The sequence below is a fragment of the Calypte anna genome, chromosome 20, assembly GCF_003957555.1.
Source record: "Calypte anna isolate BGI_N300 chromosome 20, bCalAnn1_v1.p, whole genome shotgun sequence".
NCBI lineage: Eukaryota > Metazoa > Chordata > Aves > Apodiformes > Trochilidae > Calypte > Calypte anna.
In genome coordinates this window covers 10,667,325-10,687,114 of record NC_044265.1, presented here as the reverse complement: position 1 = coordinate 10,687,114, position 19,790 = coordinate 10,667,325, and the positions used below count along the sequence as shown (strand labels likewise).

The 19,790-nt window shown below is 39.2% G+C and overlaps 1 protein-coding gene across 1 annotated transcript in view; it reads right to left on the bottom strand.

Annotated features, from left to right (window-relative positions):
- Positions 1 to 19,790, bottom strand: part of PHACTR3 (phosphatase and actin regulator 3) — a 93,175-nt gene that overhangs the window by 46,147 nt on the left and 27,238 nt on the right. Inside the window, exon 2 of the mRNA XM_030463355.1 lies at positions 329 to 490. Coding sequence (XP_030319215.1) covers positions 329 to 490 — 162 coding nt within the window. The remainder of the gene's footprint in view (positions 1 to 328; positions 491 to 19,790) is intronic.

Sequence of the window (19,790 nt, the reverse complement as noted above, 5' to 3'; positions counted from 1 at the left end):
GACCTATTTGATCTTCACCCCAAATAAAAGGGTTGATGATACTTGGGGCCATAAATGGAGCCTATTTTGGAGAAAGGACAGTCCATGAAAAGCTTTCTGTGTCGAGGCTTGTGCTTCACTCTCGTATTTTGACCTCATCTTTTACATTTACTGTATTATATTGGAAATCAGCCTTTATGGTGTCTTTCTAGCCTTACACATTAATCTGCAATTTGCTGAAATCTCTGCGTTTGGTTTACACGAGGTCACTGTTAAAATATTCTATTGGAAAATTTTGCCCAAGGTAAGATTTGCTCTGTGTAGCATCACTCTCTCGTTCTCATCCTACCTGCAGATGTCTGCTTTAGCTTCTCATTTTTCTTTTTCCGCCACTTCCATGGTTTGAAGATCCTGCCCAGTGTTGCCAGTTTACTGTTTCTCCTCACTGGTGGAGTTCGAATCCCTGAGACCAAGTAGTCAGAACGCATTGCAGGGGACTGCTCCATCTCATCTGAAAGGGGAAAGAGATAGGAGAGCCAGCTTTTAGACAAAGTGCTTCAGCACAGACTTGAAACTGGGAGGCAAATGAAGGCAAACAAGCAGCCAATCCAGCCACTCAGATAAGCAGCTCAGGACTTCGAAGAAAGTCTCTTAATTGCTGGAGCCAGGCTGAGGCATCCCAGCCAGAGTCTTTCATCCTCACTGTGCCAGCCTGGTGCTTCCTACCACCTGCTCTCCTGACTCTGCTCTTCCACTGTACCTGTCTGGATGCCAAATATGTCAGTATCCCAACTGCTACTGTCCCTCCTGGATTAATCAGGACTATGACACCCATAGAGAGGAAGATGAACTAAATTTGTACAGCCTACAATTTATGCCAGTGCTTTCCTGCCTTTGTCTGGACTTGGTACTCACCAAGGTAATGGTGTTCCTCTCCCTCCCAAGTGCTGTGTGTAACTGTATTACAGCCTTCTGAAATGCAGAGAGCTGGAAGCTCCCAGTAGCTTTAATAGGAGAAGCAGAGATTTAACACATCCATAAATCAGGACCACGTGGCCTCCAGTTATTCACGTAAATGTAATGTTTATTTAGAAAAATTTAGACCTTTATGGAAAGCTGAGAGGAAGTGCAAGGAAGGGGCTCAGGCCCCTCCTGAATTCCCAGCTTCCACTTCTGTTCTCAGGCCACAGGATGTTGCTGCCTTTTAAATGAACTCTTTTCACATAAGCTAACACAGAACACACTGACTGGTGTGAGCTAATTAAAATCCTTTATGCAATAATAGTGTGTTTGTAAGTGCTACGTAAGTAAAATTTCAGAACTATTGTGCAAATTTATTGAAGAAGCTAAGGGGAAAATTCTTTCCCTTTTGTCCAGCCAAACCACAGGAATTCTGTGATAATGCTTCAGCTAGAAAAGCAATTTAGATGTTTTAATATTTTGTCTTGAAAATACAGTGCAAGTTTTGCTTATAGAAGAGTCTTGCATTAAACAGTACATACTGACTATTCACAGCCTGGTGCTAGGCTGTACCAGGAAAGAAAGCAGCACAGTTCCACAAATGGGTTTATTGATGTCCTTACTGAGATTTGTATTTGAGCACCAATACAGTGACTGCTAAAGAAGAAGCTGTCATCAGTCATCAGACGTGATACATAAATAAAAACTGAATGACAATTTGTGGTGTTTTCAACAATCGGTTATGATTTAAATGAGCAACGGTGGAGTTATGAACATATGTATATTTCAAAGTCATTTCTCTCTGGAACAACAACATTTATCATAAATTGCTTTATGACTGCAAGATAAAAACCATACAGTGTCTTCTAGGCTTTGTTTTTAAGTTAACAGGGAGAAAATGCTTAAATCACAGCATGGAGGTGGGATTTCCGAGTAAACAGGAAACAATTTTTGGAAGGTTATTAAATACAGCAGGGGAATGAACACATCCCTCCTCTTCCATTTAATTTTGAAAATAGTGGTAATAGAGATGAATCACTCAGTGGAGACAGACTAAAAACTTGGCCACATGAACTACCAGAGCAGAGAAAAGGCTGTAAAAATTCCCCCACCACCATCCCCATTGTGTGTGTCCAGTTAACTTCTCTTGGTACTAAATTTAGAGTGTCTTTTGACTCATTCCACAGGGTTATCTTGTGCTTTAATTTAGAAGAGATTTAAAATGTATGTAAAATTACATTTTTGCCTTTGAAAGAATAGTGTCTACTCAAGGTGATATTTATCATTTGCATTTTGGGGGTCAGTATTGTTAAGAGCAGAAAGTAGCAATGAGCTTAGCACAGGAGGAGGGCAGTAGCCTACAGACCACGTCTGGAGTGCCAAGATATCACGCTCCTTCCCCTGCTGCGTATTAAAAAATGAGAAGTATCACAGCTTTGAAGAAGTAGAGCTGCTCTTCATTACAGACATGGCAGTGACAATGGAAAATGGCATAGTAGATCTGCCACTAATTTGCTATTATGATTACTTTAAAGCTGTAATAGAAGCCTCAGAAAATAGCACATGGCCATTTCTTGCGATATCTCTCGAGTGCAAATGGAAATGTTCACAAAATTAGCTCCTCTCAGAAGAGCTGTAGATCAGACTGTAAATCAGGCTCTTGTCCCTTGAAGCTACAGTGGCGTAGGACACCCTCAGTTCAGCCCCCCCTGCTCCTTGCCTGTGAGAATGCGCTGCTGCTCAGACACTTCCTACCATTCCAGGAATTTCTCAAGCATGGAAGTGAAGATGAAACAAGAAGCTGATTTAATGCAGTAGCTTGGCAAGTTTACTGATCCTACTGCATTTCATTCAGGATTTAGGTGTCTGCAAAGTGGTTTAGGCATCATCCACATGTTTTGTTTAATACTGGTAGTGTGAGATCATTTTAGCTTTTTTGCCAGATAGCAAGGTATGTAGACAGAACCAGGAAGTCATTCAAACCCAAACCTGTCTGTTTCTGGCAATGCTTATTATTCCAGATTTTTCCCTAAGAAAAAGAAGGAGGATATTTTGCAAAGGCACTAAGAATTACCTAAGTGCCCTGTAGTGATCAGTGCTTCAGCCCTATCAGATAGGTTTCTTTTTTACCTTCTGCCCTCTTGGCTGTGGAAATGTAAGGATTTTATGCATTAGACTTTGGTTAGAGATGAGATACAGCTAGAAATCAAATGTCAAAAAAGGTATAGTAGCTAAAACAAATGTTCCAGTGACGGTTTTTGTGGGCTTTTTAACTTTAATAATGCTTCTCATTTGGTACAGATGGTTGTTAAGCAAATGGTTTTATCACCTGGTACATCCTCACCATATGCATCTCCTACACTGTGCATTTGGAGATGGACACAAATAGTAGATAGAAACACAGTGAGACAGCTGTCCTGGATTCATAAATAACAAGGAAATGGTCTCGCTGGCAATAAGAATCACAAGAAAGCCCTTGGAGCTCCTCATTTCCAGTCAGTTCATTTTTTCTTGGTTGTGGGTTGGCTGCTTGGAAAATAAGAAGTTGACAGCACAAAAAGAGGTTCCCACGTACAGCAATGAATACTGAAGGAGAAGGAGTGCCAAAATATCAGCCAGTTCCTGCAGCCAACAAGCTGCCAAGGCTTGCCAGCCCTTCAACCACTCTGAAATATTCAGCACATTTTTTTAACCTGCAGTCAATATTTTAATTATTTTAACTGTTCTGTGGAATAATGTGGTTATTTCTCCCAGAGCCTGATAGCTTGAGGCCAGGCCATGCAATTACATAGCAAGTTATAAACAGCTAAAAGCCAAATTAAGACTCTCCAAATCAGCAGGGAGAAATGTGCAACACTTAACGAGCTGTGTGATGTAGAAGGGTGAGGTACAGGCATTACACAGGGTCAAGCACAAGTTTAACCCACAGCTCAGCAGTCTAACCCTACCCAACACAGGGAGAACAGGCTCAGCCTGGCCATCACTGCTGAGACAGAACAAGTGGTCCCACACACAACAATTGGTCTCCCACAAGGAGACAATTGTCAGCCCTCTGGGGCCAGAGGATTCTGCTCTGGCTGAAGTTTGTTGGCTGTTTAAATCAAAATTACTTTCAAGTCCCTGCTGTACCCTACAGAGGCAAAGGCTTCAGAGCTGGAGCTTCTCATCCAAAATAAACACCTCATATATCACAAAGTTGTCATCTGCTCTGTGTGTGTCAGAGGGGGGAGGTGAATGTGGCTCTGCTGCTGCTGCTGGGCAAGTGCTTCTTACAGTGCTAACTGGGGAAATCTCTAGATTCTCTAACAGTGGTCCAGAGTGTGTATGATTTGATGTCTGAGACATCCCAAATGAGATGAGGGGAGATGTTCTGACCTGATGGGTACTGCAGTATGCTGCGAAATAAGCCAGGCAACAGAGAAGGAAAAAAACCCAACCATAATTTTCATTCAATTTGGCTGCAGGGTCTGACCCTTCAGAAAGTCTGAGTGCCTGCAGCTTCTGTTTACATGGGCAGCAGTTGTTGTGATCAGTGTTCCTGAAAATGCCCCATCCCTTTCTTCTTGGAAATATTGTAGTGGCATAAATAGACTACTCATTGTGTTTGTCCCTTCTCTATAGGAATTTTGCATGGACTGTGAAGTTTTTCTGCATATAGAAGCTCTCCTACTTACAGATGGGAAGCCCTAACTCTATCCCATTCAGTTTCCCCCAGAAGTGGGGCAGGTTTGCTGGGAGTACTGTGAAGTTTTTGTCCTGGATGTATGGTGGAGGAGTGCCCTATGCCTGCACATCTAGCCTTCATTTGAACAGCAAATGGCTTTGGTGTTGACACAATCGTGTCTGAGTGATAACAGTGTTAGGAAACTGAGCCTTGGGTTTGGTCAGTTGGGCCTTTTTGGGTTTTTCATGATGAGCCAAAGAATCAGTAGCTTGATGCCTGGGTTGCTGATGACAGCATCCACAGTCTGCACTCTGCAGGCTGATGCACGAGAGTGAAGAACATCAGGAATGCAGAGCAGAGTTATAGTGACCTTGCCATGGAGAGAGGCTCTAAGAGACATGGGATGCCCTCCTGTGAATACACAAATTGCTGCAAGAAGTTTATGGGAAGATGAAGGATGCTGAATTTTAATGCGATGGGAATTTTGGTCACTGAAATTCATGGTAATGGAAGTTGTGCATTGCTAAATCCTCTGTGTACACTGCTAGGAGAAGGACCACTGAAAAATCTGCAACCTGCAGGCAGTTTAAAAATAACACAGCAGACAGGAGCTGCAGGCAAATTTGTAAGGCAGGCGTGCTCTGTTTCCTGATGAATCAGTTTGTAATGCAGCTCTGCATGTTTTCCTCTTTATTGTCATTGCATCTGTCTTTGCAACTTGGATACAGAGTTTCATCCATTCCAGAGAGTAGAGACAGTGAGTGGAATCAAAATGACCTTTTCAGCTTTTGGGATATAGGTGTATTTACCACTGCTAGCTGTCAGTGGTACCTAGAATTAGTGTCTGCCTCTAAAAAGGCTGTTAAGGAAGATGTCACAGGGACAGCTGAGCTTCTCGAGGGTTCCTGTCTACTGCTGGTCTGTCCCTAATAATGCCTAAAACCAGATGTTTGTGAGGTTATTAAAGACACAGCACTTCTCTACAAGGGGTACTCTATTCAGAGGGCACTTTTTATCTAGTGGGGCAAAAAAGGCAGAAAGGCTGTAATGGTTTTAGGGTAAGGACTATCCTGAGCTTTGGGAAGGAGAATTAGCAGCAGGAACAAAGCCCTTTTTCCTTACTTCAGCATCCTTAAGGAGGACAGACTGATCACAATTATTGAATCTACAGGATAGAAGTAAATTGTTTGTTTCTAGAAGCCTTTGAACATGTCAGTCATTCTCTGGAGAAGCAGAATTCATACTGAAGACCTTTTTTTATTGCACTAGTTAAATGTTTCCTGTGATGGAGCTCTTCCTTGTTCTAAAAATGTTTTCTGTCACCTGCATTTCTGCAGACATCTCTCTTTCTCAGCTCTTTTTGAAAGAAAACTGCAGTGAAATGTTCAAGTTTGAAGTTCCATTTCAGTTTTCTGAACATACAGTATTTTTATTTTTCCAATTTTGAATGACTAATAGAAATTAAAATTAGAAATGAGAAAAAAGCTTTTGATGAACCTGAAATTTATTTAGTTTTGAAGGACTGTATATTTGAAGCTGTGAATATTTCAGTGCTGTTTAAGACTGATTTGGAGAAATTCACACAGAAAACAAACAGAACAGCTGCAAAACAGAAAACCTAGTTCCTAACAGTTTAGTTACTTAGAAAAGGCAAGGTACCTGTGGTGCACTATTGAATGCAATCATAAGCTAATTTTGGATGCACAGCTCCTGATATGACATAAATTATTGCTCTGACAAATTATATTTGTTACATGAGAAAAAATACTGAAACCAAGTAGAGAAAATTACAGGATCAAGGTACAAATCCAGGCATTTACCTATCCAAATTTTTAGGTCAACAGTGTAGGTGAAAATGGCTTGGACTATTATTTCTCTGTTCTCCAAAAATTGTAATTCTTTATCTTCATGCTTTGCCACCTTGGATTTCACCTCACCCAGCAGTTTAATCTCATAAGAAAATGGATGAATAGTTGGCCAGATTCATCCATGTGGTAATTACATCATTCATCAAGTTACCTTGGAGTGGGGGGAGTCTGGCACAGTAAATTTGTGCAGACTTCAGGTTCATAGAGATACATGAAGACAGGGTGAAAATGCTAAGATAAATGGCAGAATGACAAAGGGGAGTAGAGTCCTTTATTAGCACTGTACCCAAACCACCTCTGGGTTCAGCTTCTACTGAGTACAGGCTGTTCGTAGGCTGCATAACATTTTAGTTAGGTGGTATAAATCCTGATTTGGTTTTTATACTTCCCTGCATGAAAATGTAAGTAACTGTGCTTTCCTTCCTACCTTTCACATGGTCTCCAACCTGAGCTTTCATTTTCACTTCATACTCCAGCATTTGCCATGCATCCTTGTTATAATTTCCAATGCTTTTTAGAAAGTCAAGCTATGATTTAATGTTTTTCTTTAATTGAAGGAGGAAAAAAAATAAAAGCCCAAAACTTAATTTGTGGGTGGTCGGAGGGGGCTGAGCTTGCCAGGGAAGTTTATTTCTACTCTGTCATGCTGAGCCTCCCTTCAAAGTACTTGGATTTTAAAACCAGCTTTAGCTGAAATGAAGGGGTAAACATATTATACTTATCAAAGAAAAGAGAGCAGTGGCAACTCCAGCTAAATCTTTTAGACAAAAAAACACTTTATATGCCTGAGATTTGTAATTTCTTCCAGAAAATGTTTCTCTGGGAAGCTGACATATCACCTAACAGCATTACCACCATATGAGCCAAGGTGCAAATAAATTAATCAGGAACTTTTCATGCTTTTGGATCATTGTGTCAAGTCCTAATAGCACTTCCTGTGATTTACAGTGCAGGGTGTGACATTAGCAATCCATTAACAAAAGAAGTTTTTCAGTGTTTGCGTAAAGGAACACACAACATGCTTCCCTGGGTAAGGAAGAACTAAATCGCAGTAAGAAAATGAGACTAATGAAGAATTGCAGTATAATCAGAGTTAATTCAGTTATCTGAGCCTGCACACAATCTTTTGAGAGGGGAAATCTGACATTTGCATGCACCTCACCCAGTGAGAGCTTGCCCAGGCAGCAGAGAGAGCAGCACCTCCTGAAGTTCATGAAAACTCTGTTCAAATACAGTCAAATGAGCACCAGTTCTGTAGAGGGCCAAGAGCCAGTCAGTGCATCAAGCCTTGTCCACCCTGTATATGCAGAGGGAGTTTGTACTGTGTGAGGTAAAAACCCAAAACTGGGCAGTTTCCCCAAGCCCCAAGGAGAGATGCTGTTCCACAGGACACAGGGAGGCCAAGCCCAGAAGTACAGGAATGGTTTGGATTAGGCTTTCTATGCACTTGTAGTAGTGAAGGTGTTGTCTGCACTGCAGGACCAATGTTTCATCTGCAGTTGTTTAATTAGCTGTAGCCTTACTGCAAACCTGTTGAAAAGATGTTTTTTATAGCTTCCTCAGGGAGTCTGCAGAGTGAAACACACCCTGTGCTGTATCCAAGAGGCACCTTCAAATCCATTTCACTGCAGCTTATCCCTGGTAAGAGTTAACATTTAGAGGGACATGACACACCTAGGAAAGTCACTGGTGTAATAGCACCATCCTTGCCAGCATTGTTTTTTTCTGGGGTTCATGTACCGGAATTAAACTCTTCAGTTTCTCCTGTTTATGGGATTATATGTCTACCAGGCATACAATCAACTCTCACTTTATATCCATTCCAAACTTTTATATTGGAGAAATAATCAAATCCTCATGTCCTGTGCACTCTAATGCCCTTGTAATTTAATGCATAATTTCCTTCTTCCCTCAAATGTGCCACAGCTCTCTGTCACTGTTCAATGCTTCTGCTGCAGATACAAAACATTCCTTCTGCTTGGTGAAATGCAAAAGCATCTGCCTTTCTTTTCCTTTTATCAGTCCTGCTGCTTTGCACTTTCACTTTCTTTACAGCCATTGGCAAAAAATGCACATTAGTCAACAGTCTCTGGTGCATACTCCAGGCCTGCTATACAGAGTAGTACAGAGATTTGGAAGAAGATACAATTGGACAACAAAAACCAGAACACTTAGAGGGAAAGGTAGATAGAAAACAGGCACTGTGACTAAACTCAACTTTTGTCTAAAGGTTATGCATCCAATTTGGCTCCCTGTAAACTATTATAAAGCTGCCAGTGATTTTTTCATTTTATTGGTATGAAAATTAGGATTAAATCCTTCCTACGAGGTCATATCATTTGAATGAGTTGTTAAATACTTTCTAGAAAAGGCTTGGTCCACTGCAAGCTGTAAATATTAGATGCATGTAGGAAAAACCCAGAGGGAAACATTGGTTTTAAAGATGCAAGATCCACTTATCCTACTGCCCACTTATCTTCCAAAGAGGCAATTATACTAAATACTCTTCAGTCTTGAAAAGAAAGGTACCACAAACTCTCTGTTGTCCTCAGCATCCTTGAAAAGACAGACACAGATGTGCAGACCCACAGAGCAGAGAGTTGGGCAGTGTGAAGTCCCCCTGGGCAATGGCATCTCTCACCTGTGAAACCTTGTGTTAAAGTTTGTGTTACCTGCTCCTCATCATGGCACAGTCAGGAGACTCAGGCAAGGGCTTTAAAGCATTGGTTTATCAAAACTACAACAGATGTAACTGTAGAGATCTGAGTATCTTCAAAAATAAATGAGTCCCTGTGAGGTCCATACTCCACAAACTGAGATTCTGCTTCCAAATTGATGGGCTCTGGTTAACAATCTTTAAAGTGCTAATAGAGCACTGTGCCTTCTACAGTGACAAATTCTTCTCTGGTTGTGGGCCAAGAGAAATAATTGCATATCAATTTTACTACAGTAAAATTACAGTGATTTTCAGTTTGTCTGAAAGAAGACTACAAGCTGATCCTAATGGGAATGGCAGGATCTTCAGGGCAAGGGATGAACATGGGAAAGATTCAAAATATAGACAGTTATCTCCTCTGCAGCTCTTGCAATGCATCCATTCCAGGTTTAGGGAGGATGTGATTACACTTCTGTCCCGCAGCTCAGTTCTCATGCAAAAGAACAAAAAATAACTAAAGGCTCAGTCTTTGTACAGTTTTGTTAATTTTACTGGCATCAGGTTTTGAATTCACACATATTTTTAAGACTAACAATCCCACAGTCCCAGGTAGTCCTTTGGTCTCCAGCAGTTTATTCTTATTTTGGGTCCAATTTTGGATAAGGAATCATCTAATGATTTTTTTTTTTCTAACATCATCCTTTCATTGACAAAACTATTTGGAATTTTTCTTCTTGTTTCCTTGTTTTGGTTTAGTTTGGGGTTTTTTTTCCTTTTTATTATTTTTTTATTGCAAAAGGGTTAACCAAATCTGTTACAAAGGTTTCATTTCAAAACCACCATACAATATGAACTGAACTTCCATTTCTGTGCATGAGTTTTTATTAAACTAGTAAAGAGTCTTGTTCATTGCAGCCATATTACAGGTCTCACAAAGCATAGAAGGAAAACCAGCATGGAATATTTTTACCCTGTCTGCCCTAAATTTATGTGGTTTTTAGTTCTTCCAAGTGAAAGAGAAGTGGAATAACTACTCCCTCTTCTCAGTTTCTTTTTTTTGGCTTTCATATTTTAGCTGTGTTGTCAGCTGCTTGCATGAGTCATGGAGAGCTGGAAACAAGACCCCCCCCAATGTTATAATAACCACTTCCTCAAGAGGAACCTTGTGTGTGTTTGGGGGTGTACCACTAAAAAGCCACCAAAATCTCCTGAAGGCTTCTTTGTGCCTGAAACCCACATGGGCACATGGAGGAAGTGACAAAATCTTAGGTGCAAAAACTAATTGCTTTTGAATGTAACTAAAACTAAGATATTTAAAGATTTCCTTCCATATCACTCTGGCTTGGAATTTATGCCATTTTTCTTTGGTATTTGCAGAGGGTTCAGACTGCTGTTGACATTGTGGCTTTTCTTGTGTAATTATGGTATTGAATTTCGTGGTCTAAGCATAATTTAGATTTGATCTTGTGGTGTTCCAAGAAACCCTAAAATCTACAGGCTTTTATGAAAACTGGAAGGGTGTTCAATACTTGCCAGGCTGATCCATGTGATCCCAAGCTACCGTGTTCAACACTGCCTGTTCCTTCCCATACAGTGCAAGGTAAATCCAAAGTAAATCTCTGTTTGAAGTTACCTACAAGATTATATTTAGCACCAAGAAGGGAAGCTCATGGCAGAAAACCAGTCTTCATTCTGAAATCCTGTAACTTTGTTTAGAAAAAGCCAGATCCCTCACAATTTGGCTCATGCCTAGACTGAGCAGAGCATTTCAAACCAGGTCAAAGATATTGTGGAGTAAGAGAGGAAAAAGAAGGTCAACTTCCTCAAGCAGAAACAGGTCAAATGGGTTCTTACAGCAAATAAAATAGCAAGAAAATGTTGTGAAACAGAAGAACATTGGTATTCCATGTGCCTATCAGCCCTATTGCATGTAGAGATATGTCTTGTTGTGCCTTATACTGCCCTGTTTCAGTCATGTTAGCTTGAGCTTCAGTCCTAAACTCCTAAACAGACAGTCAGAGAAGGAGGTTGTCCCACTGAAATTCCATTTCCCTAGTATCAGAGTGTATTCCCTTTCTCACTGGGCTACCTTTCTCTTCTCCATACATTTTCTGCTTTTATCCTAACTCTGCTTTTTTACTATCGTTTCCCTATTTTTACAGACCTGACTACTTGTCCTGCAGGCAGCCTTCTCTTCCTGCTCGGTTCAGTTTACTGATCCACTGGACATTATGGGTCTGATTTTAATCAAGACTATGCAGGAAAAACCTTTCTTCTCAGAAAAAGCTTTTAGACATTACAAGTATTCTGAATTTGTTTACCACATTGGGTAATGAAGCAGAGCTAAAAATACCATATGTTCCTTTGACATTGCCCATTCATTACAATAAATGACTGAAATTTCTGTGACTGCAGAACAAAACATGTTTTATGATTTTGCTTTTAAGTGAAGCTGTCTATAGAGCTCTTTACCACTTGGAATATACTCTTAGTGTTTCACATAAGGGGAAACAAAAGGTTATGTGGGAAATACAGCTTGTTCTGCTCTCATTTTCCTAAATGAATGTGGAGAAAGATGTTGGAATGTAAGATCATGGAACTGGCCAAATTCTCTCCAGCAATTTTTTTCTGAGAAAATATAATGAGGAAATTTGTTGAGACTTCCCTTCAGAACATGACCTCTTATTGAGAGTTTACTTCACTGGATAAGCAGAAGACCTTTCAATCATCTTCAAGCTTCCCATCCCATCTGTGTAGCTCTCTTTCAATAACTGATATGAGATTATCAAAGCATGAGAAGAAACTCACACATAAGATCACATTGTTTGAATGTATCTATTTTAAGCCATTTCACACAGTCTCATTCACTATTTTCATTTTTTTTAAACTCAGAAATTTTTTTTCTCCAGTAATCAAAACTCTGAAGGCAGACATTCTTGCCTGCACAATAAAAGAAGTTAAAATATTTTTTAAACTATTAAAAAAAAAAACCAAAAAACCACAACTCAGCATTAAAAACTCAACTAATTTCTTCCTTTCAAGTGCTGAAATGATCTAATGCTATTAATAGAAGATTCCTTCTCTGTGGAAAATTTATTCTTCTATTTAAAGCTACTGGCAAAAAGCTTGAAAGGACAAAAATTCTGAATGCAGCATGTAGCTATCAGTGTAGTCTTTGGATGATGAGTTCAGATAGTGACTTTAAAATAAAATAAATACGTTTCTGTGGAAATAAGGCAGGATGATAGACTTTTTAGTCATACTTTCTTCTTACAGTTGCATGCACTAGCTGCAGATATGCCAGAAGCCCAACCAGATTGTTCCTTAGTGCTGAAGGAAGCAAATTTGAAGACAATGGATTTACAGCATTGAGAAACACAGATTTTGCTTCATACCCAGAAATAGGCAAATCTAAGGAAGCAGCCTGACTTCCCCATGCTGCTGATCAGCAGAGCCTGACCCTGACCTAACTGGCCCCTGGTTAGCAGAGCAGGTGTTTGTCTGACCCCGTGATCCTCCTGCAGAGGTATGAAATTGATACTTGCTGGGATGACATTTTGTGTGGGCACAGGATTAAGAATTCCTGTCACAATAAATCAGCACACAGAATACCTCCCCAGGCTTTTAAAGAGGACATTTTATACAGAACAGCTCATACCCTGCTTCCATGCACCTGATCCATTAGGCTTTACTTCTTTCACATGTCCTGGCACTTGGTGATTTTGTTCACATGCTGCCCACACAGCCCAGGCACTGTTCTAGCAATTTACTCTGGAGTTATGAGAGTTCTGTGGCTTGTGTCTTCCTGGTGGGATCATTTGCTAAAATACTTGGCTATGTTACTCTAAACATGTGATACACGAGTTCTCTATTTCCATGATCTATGCAGTTCATTGAATTAGATACAATAGCTCAGATTCCCTGACACAGCTTCTCTTCCACACAGTGGATAAACCCTTACAAGGTACAGACATGAACAAGTAGACCTTGGTTTACAAAGTCTTGGGCTGGTATCCAAGAAATCTAGTTTTAAGGAATTGGGTATGAGATCAAAACTGTTGTGGTTCCTATGATACAAAGTGCAGATCCTGTAGAGATTCAACCTGCCCTCTCAAATGTGTTCAAAAAATGTTGATCAGTCAACTTTATCCCTGCAAGTTTTTTGCTGGATCAGTATCATTTGTCTACGCTGCTTGCACTTTATGCCACATCAAGCATTGTCTGTCTTCCCTCAGTTGGCATCAATCTGGCATAAAAGCACAGAGCTGGCATAAATGCCATATCACAGCTCTGGCTGATTTGACAGAAATATGATCATTTGCCCATGTCTGATCTGGATGAAACCTGTACTGCTGTTAAAAACAATCGTGCACAGATCTGGTGTTAACATCAGACACTGAAATGATGGCAGAGAGTGTTGGTGCCAGAAGGTGATGTGACACCCATGGAATGTCTCTGCCTGCTAGCCCAGCACAGAGGTCTGGGTGGCAAGAAGCAAAATGAGACATCACATGGTGGCTCTGGCCTCTGTATAGATCACTGCGGATCAGTGACTTCACCTTTCAACAGCAGCTTGCATGCTACATGAACAGCAAGGAGAATACAGAATACTTAGTATTTAGTTAACATTAAAAGTGAGCAGCTTTGGCAGTGAAGAACCTCCCAAGCTAAAACTGGCAAAGCCAGCTGAAAAAAAAACAAACAACAAAAACCCCACAAATGTTCCTGTTTCAAATTCCAAACTTTTCTTATTTGTTGAAACCTTATATTTTGATCATTAAGAAGGAAAACAACTCTTCTTCCACAATGCATTTTGATAATCAGCAAATATATGTCAAATATATGCCATGGCAACTATAAATCCACTTTGAGGCATACAAACTGCTCAGTTTTACCTGGATAATCTATGGTCATTAAAAACTGTCAAAATACAACCTGAAATAATGAAATATCATGTATCAGTATCCTGTTTTCCAATTGCTACAGTAGTATAACAGCTGAATCTTACATGATTCCTTTTTTGCATGTATACAATACCCAAGTGCTTTACAAAGGAGGAATGCTAAAAGCCAGGGTGCAGTGTGACCTCTCAGGTTGAGCCAGTGTTGGAAAGATAACATTCATCTCTGAATACAGGTCCAGCACTCTGTCTTGTAGCTTCTTTAGATAAATCTTGCAAGCCAACAAACTGACTGCAGTGACAGGGCAGAGAAGTTCCACGGAGTTGCCCAGTGCCATGATCTATCTTACCTTGCTCTGAATGTGATAGAATTAAGAAGCTTTGAGGTCAGTACTAAGTGGAGTGAGTGCAAGCTGAAGGGACAGAAATGGGTAATGTAACTGTTTTATCAACAGATCTGAATGGTGTGTAGGATGACTGCACTGACAGGCACAGGAAAATATTTGTTCCGATGATTGTAGCATGCAGCTGTGCATGAAATATGTGCATATTTAAACCTAATTGGATATATAGTTGCCTCAGCTGTATGTATGAATCATATAATGGCTGTGTTCTCAGGCAGTTCTGCCTGTGTACGTGTAACCACTGAGTGACACAAGGAAAACCAAGGATTGGCAATCTAATGCCTTTTTGCAGATTCATTTAATCCTCTCTCTTTAACATTGTGGCTTTATATTCAGTGCAAACAGAAGGACAACTTCACAGTTCTCATAATTTGCAGAATGAGACCTTGCTATGCAAGCATAATTTCTTGCCATGATTTTTCTCAAAATAGATTAATCTTGGTAGGAAATGAGAGCAGAGGCTAATGAGGGTTGAGGTACAGATGGGATAGCACCAGTAGCTACTTCATACACACACAGCAATGTAGTAGTTTCTAGTATGACATTTAATAAAATCAAGCCCTACTAGGATGCACAGCTACAGGGGAATCTATTTGGTAGTCAAATATGATGCTGTCTGGCTGTCTACATTAGAATTAAATGACATGGGAGCTATCTTATCTTGCCTTCTTCAATTTAATCACACCTTTAATGAGGACAAACATAAGTAAACAGTTCTTTTCTCTTCTACAATAATACTGATGTTCTTTCTACACCATTTATTTTGAGTAACCAGAGTTCAGTTTTAGACTCCTGTTCAATATTTCATTGAAAGAATTTCACAACATCTCCCAACTGCTATTTTGAAGCTTCAGCAATGTTCGTTTGTGTACTGAGAAGTAATGCAAATTTCCTGGGATTTTCTCTGTCTTTCTGGGCAGGAGAAAAGGTTGTTTCTTCATTTGCTAATAAATCCAGCTCTATTCCCAAGTGAGAACTAAGCAAGAGCTACATAGACCAGAATACAACTGCACTGTGACTAATTCACATGTTTGCCCATCATTTGCGGATGGTCCCTAAAATAAACTTTATTCAGGCATGTGTTGTCTTTTATGATGAATTCTGAATACTGAAAAATGAACTACTAAAAAAAAATAAATAAAAGTCCAGTGGGAAGAGCATCAAACTGTGTTTTAGTAGTTATGGGATGACAGATATATGTTTGCATCTTGATACATGTGGAAATAACAGTAACTGGTTCCCAGGAGGACATTTGGATAGCTGCCATGCTATTTTATGCTAGGAATAAAATAATATAGTGTGTCTTTTGGCATAAATTGTTATAAGAATGATCACAAAAGTGCATATACACAATAAACATCTGCATTAAGAAAGGCCAAACCAGGTTTCTTCACATCAAACTATTTAAAAGCATGAGTTGGAGATCCAGAGTCATGAGATTGATTGACTGATGGATGACTGACTTTGGATTTGATTTTACTTTCAAGGACTCTCTAGCCTAATGGCTGCCTCCTCATTTCTTGTCCGCAGCCAGGAAGAACAAAAAAAGAAAAAAACTTTAAGCTTTTTTACATAGATTGCAATTTTCTGATTACAGAATTTTATAATCCCAAATTTCAGCTGTGATACTTGCTGTAGAATTGCACTAGTTGACATCTCTGCAAATCCAGTGGCTTTTTATTGATACCATCAACTTGTTGGAGACAGCAAGGGCTGGAGCTGGAGGAAATATTCTGGATAAAATTTTTCAGTGACTCCTTTGAGTTGAAGATTACATTTACACTCCATTGGCAGAAACCCCCCTCTAATTAATATTTTTGTTACAAAACTGTTTCAACTTCCCTCAGTTTATCAAAGTATGAAATTACTTCAAATGGAAATTTTTAACATAATTTTCAGAACAGCCAGCATAGTAAAATATCAGTTATTCACACAGCTCCAAAGGTCTCTGGCTTTGCAGATTGCTGCAGTTACTGAGTCATTTTTTTTTCATTCTACCTGTGCTTCACTGTGCTAACCTCTCTGGAGTATAGCAGTTACAACCTTCCAGATGACTGTTAAATGCTGTATTGAACAGGAATTACCACTTATCTTCCATCTTCCTGAGAGGAGTAAGAAAAACTGGCAAAATTACTTATTATCCAGGGTAATGGGAGAGGATTGTGCTGCTTTTCTCTGTTCCTGTGGCAGTGCAGGTGTAACCTGACAGGTCCAGGCTACAGTGGACACTCTGCCTGTGCCACACAATCCTATTTCTCTGGCACTAAAAATGAGGGAGAAAACTTTTGGCTTGCTGATACAGGGAGAGAAAGAGTCCTTTGTCTATATTGCTATTCCTAGGTGTCTGAATGGTAACAGTGTCTTGAAAATGGCATCCTCCTCTCTTTTTTTTTTTTTTTTTTTAGAGGGAGAGGGACAAGGGAAAGGGAGAAAATTCTGGGATGTCCTTGGCTGTCTCTTCAAGTGTAGCAAAGTGTGAAGGCCTTCGCTCCAAAAGTAAAACTCAGAAATTCCTAAAGTTTCTGTTACTTGAATATATTTGTTCATCTGAAGTGCTGCCTTGGCAGTATGGTGCTTGGTGATCATCCCTTTTTGGAGAAAATTATAGCACTGCAAAAAAAAAAAACCACCTAGGGTCTGATAGTTCAGCATTCTATGAGTGACAGAGCATCTATCTTCTTGAAGAACACTAATAGATTTTGCAAACAGACAATAGAAATTAATTAATTTTCTGGCCCACATGGTTGTTCCGAAGAGCTCAGTAAAGTGAGTCATAAAGGCTCAATAATCCATGGCTTAATTTAAATTACATCTTCTAAGAAAACCTCAACATTTTCTGGGGAGGGAAGTGAACTTCCTGTAGAACGAATTAAAGAACAAGGAAGAGCTGGGAAAGTAAATTTGAAAGACTTTCATGTTCAGACCCTGGAGGAAGCTGGCACCAGGAGCCTCAAGGGGAGACAGGATGGCAGTGACCCATGCTTCATAGTTCAATCCTGTCTTTTGTTTTAGTTTGAAGTAACACTTGGCAGCTAAATTATAAATAGATAAACCAGAAGCAGAAGGTTGTGAGGGGGGCGGCTGCATAAAATATTACAAGTAACTGTCAGATTAGTCACATGTAGCATTTTCCTTATCAACCTCTGGGCAAGGAGTGAAGCTGAGCAGTTGTTGTACAATTAACAAGTCATGGGATATTTAATCAAACCAATACTTTTATCAGGTCAAGTTTCTACCATTCCATTATGTTACTTTTTACTCTTTTATGTTGTAGGCTGATATATTCCCTGAAATATATTCCTCTGTGTATATGGAGAATGAAAAAAAATTCTATTAACAGATATTTTTTAAGTAGGTCTCTAGAGTTCTGTGAGCCTGAATCATGCTGCGTTTTCCAGTATCTTTTTAATTTTTCATGTTCTAGATAAAAAATAGTTTCCTTTAAAAATCATTGCCCTCTTCTCTGTAATGGTGACAAGAGGGGAAAAGGATATTAAAAAGTTCCTCATCAGCATAAATAAATTAAAATCCCCACTTCATAGAAGCCAAGAGGAATGAAGATGCTCTTAAATGTTTTCAGAGGAAGCCACAGGGAGAAATGACCAAAATGAAGCTTCATAGTCTAAATACATTAACATCTCTCCACATTTGTATTTTTAAATATCAAATAATCTGTTAAAATGGAAACATCTTTGGAGGTAGTGTGGCTGGGGAAGGGCTTGTGATACAATATATTTAAGTTATGGGAGGACACATTTACAGTTCTGTATTTGCAGGTTAAAATTCAGCTTTCTATGAATACAAACAGTTTAGGATTTCTATTCAGATTTTTACCAAGATGGTTCTGCAAATATTAACAACCTCTGTAAACAAGAAGAAACCATAGAGGAGAAATGCTTCCTTAACCTGGTCCCTGAAGAGCTATTTGGAAGAAATGATTGTGTGCATAATAGTTTTTTCTAATTAGCATCTCTGGCAATAAGCCACTTGGGTATACTTGATATGCTTTTATCTTAAGATTAAATGTACATTTGCTGCTAGGTAGCTCTGACATCTTCATTCGTGTTTTTTATCTCTGTCATAACATTGTAGTGTGATCACTACTACCAGCAAACCAGCCTCTATTGGTCTATGGTTCAGGCTTATCTCCAGTGGTGGTCTCTAGGATCATGCCAAATGTGGAGTAGTTTCTTTTGCAACGTGCCTTTTAGAATTCAAAAATTGTTGTTGTAAAAGTTGCAGGGCAGGTTTGGGATTTTTTTGAACCATGTAAGTCCCAAATAAAAGCTGTAAAAACAACCAAGAAAACAATTGACAAATAAGGTTGTTTTTCTGAGGAGATTGCAATTTTATTTTGTAAAACAAAGGGTTAGTCAAGCTTTACAAAACAGACTGAGGCACGGATTTTAATGTTATTTCCAAAGTTTTGAGGAACCGGATATAGAACAGTTTGTTCCCTTAGTCCAGTATCCTAACCACAAAGCTTTTTCCTACCACAGAGAACTAAGGACTTTAAAAAAATAATTTTTCAAGGGCAGATTAAAAAAAAGTATTATAAATTGTTACAGCTCTTATGAAATAAGTTTATTATTGGTTATATTAACTGCAAATCTGCCACAGGACTTTTCAGTAAATAGAAGTAAAAAAAATATACAAGGAATGAAAGTGCTCTCATAAACATTAGAAATAGGTTGTAACAGAATTTCTTATGCAATTAAAAATTCCCTATTTTTCCAATGTTTTATGTTAAGATAGGTTTTTTAATTCAGTTCTTGGAAACGATAAGAAGATTTTCCCAGGTCACAGTAGTAACTGCTGTCCAAATCAAATCATTGATTCATCTAATTCAGTGAAAGCATTTTCACTATTAGATTCAACAGATGCTTCAGTGAAGAGCGAGTAATCATTATGAGGTGCAGAAAGGGTGAGAAACGTCATACCATTGCATAGCTTCTTCTCATAGACATCTCTTTTGGAGATTATAAATAGAAAAAGCAAACTGCAATAATAAGGTACAGTGATTGCTACAAATCAAAAAGCAATCTAATTCAGCTCACCACATGGGCCTTTGGGATTTTCATACCTTATCTGCCTAATTAGATTTCAGATGATGTCCATTCATTAAGAAGAACATTTCTATTTCCCCAGGTTAGTCGATTTCTTCCTCATAACAGCTTTGTACTCATTTCTCTCTCTTTACCACAAGAGCCTGTTAAGTCTCTAGGTCAAAACCACAGAACAGGAAAATATTAATGCAAAAATGGAAATCTTTTATTCACTCCCACTGGAGGTTTGTTCACCCTTAACCCCCCAAGAACAGTGAGGAAAAGTGTTCCAGTCACACAAGTCTGGGCAGTTG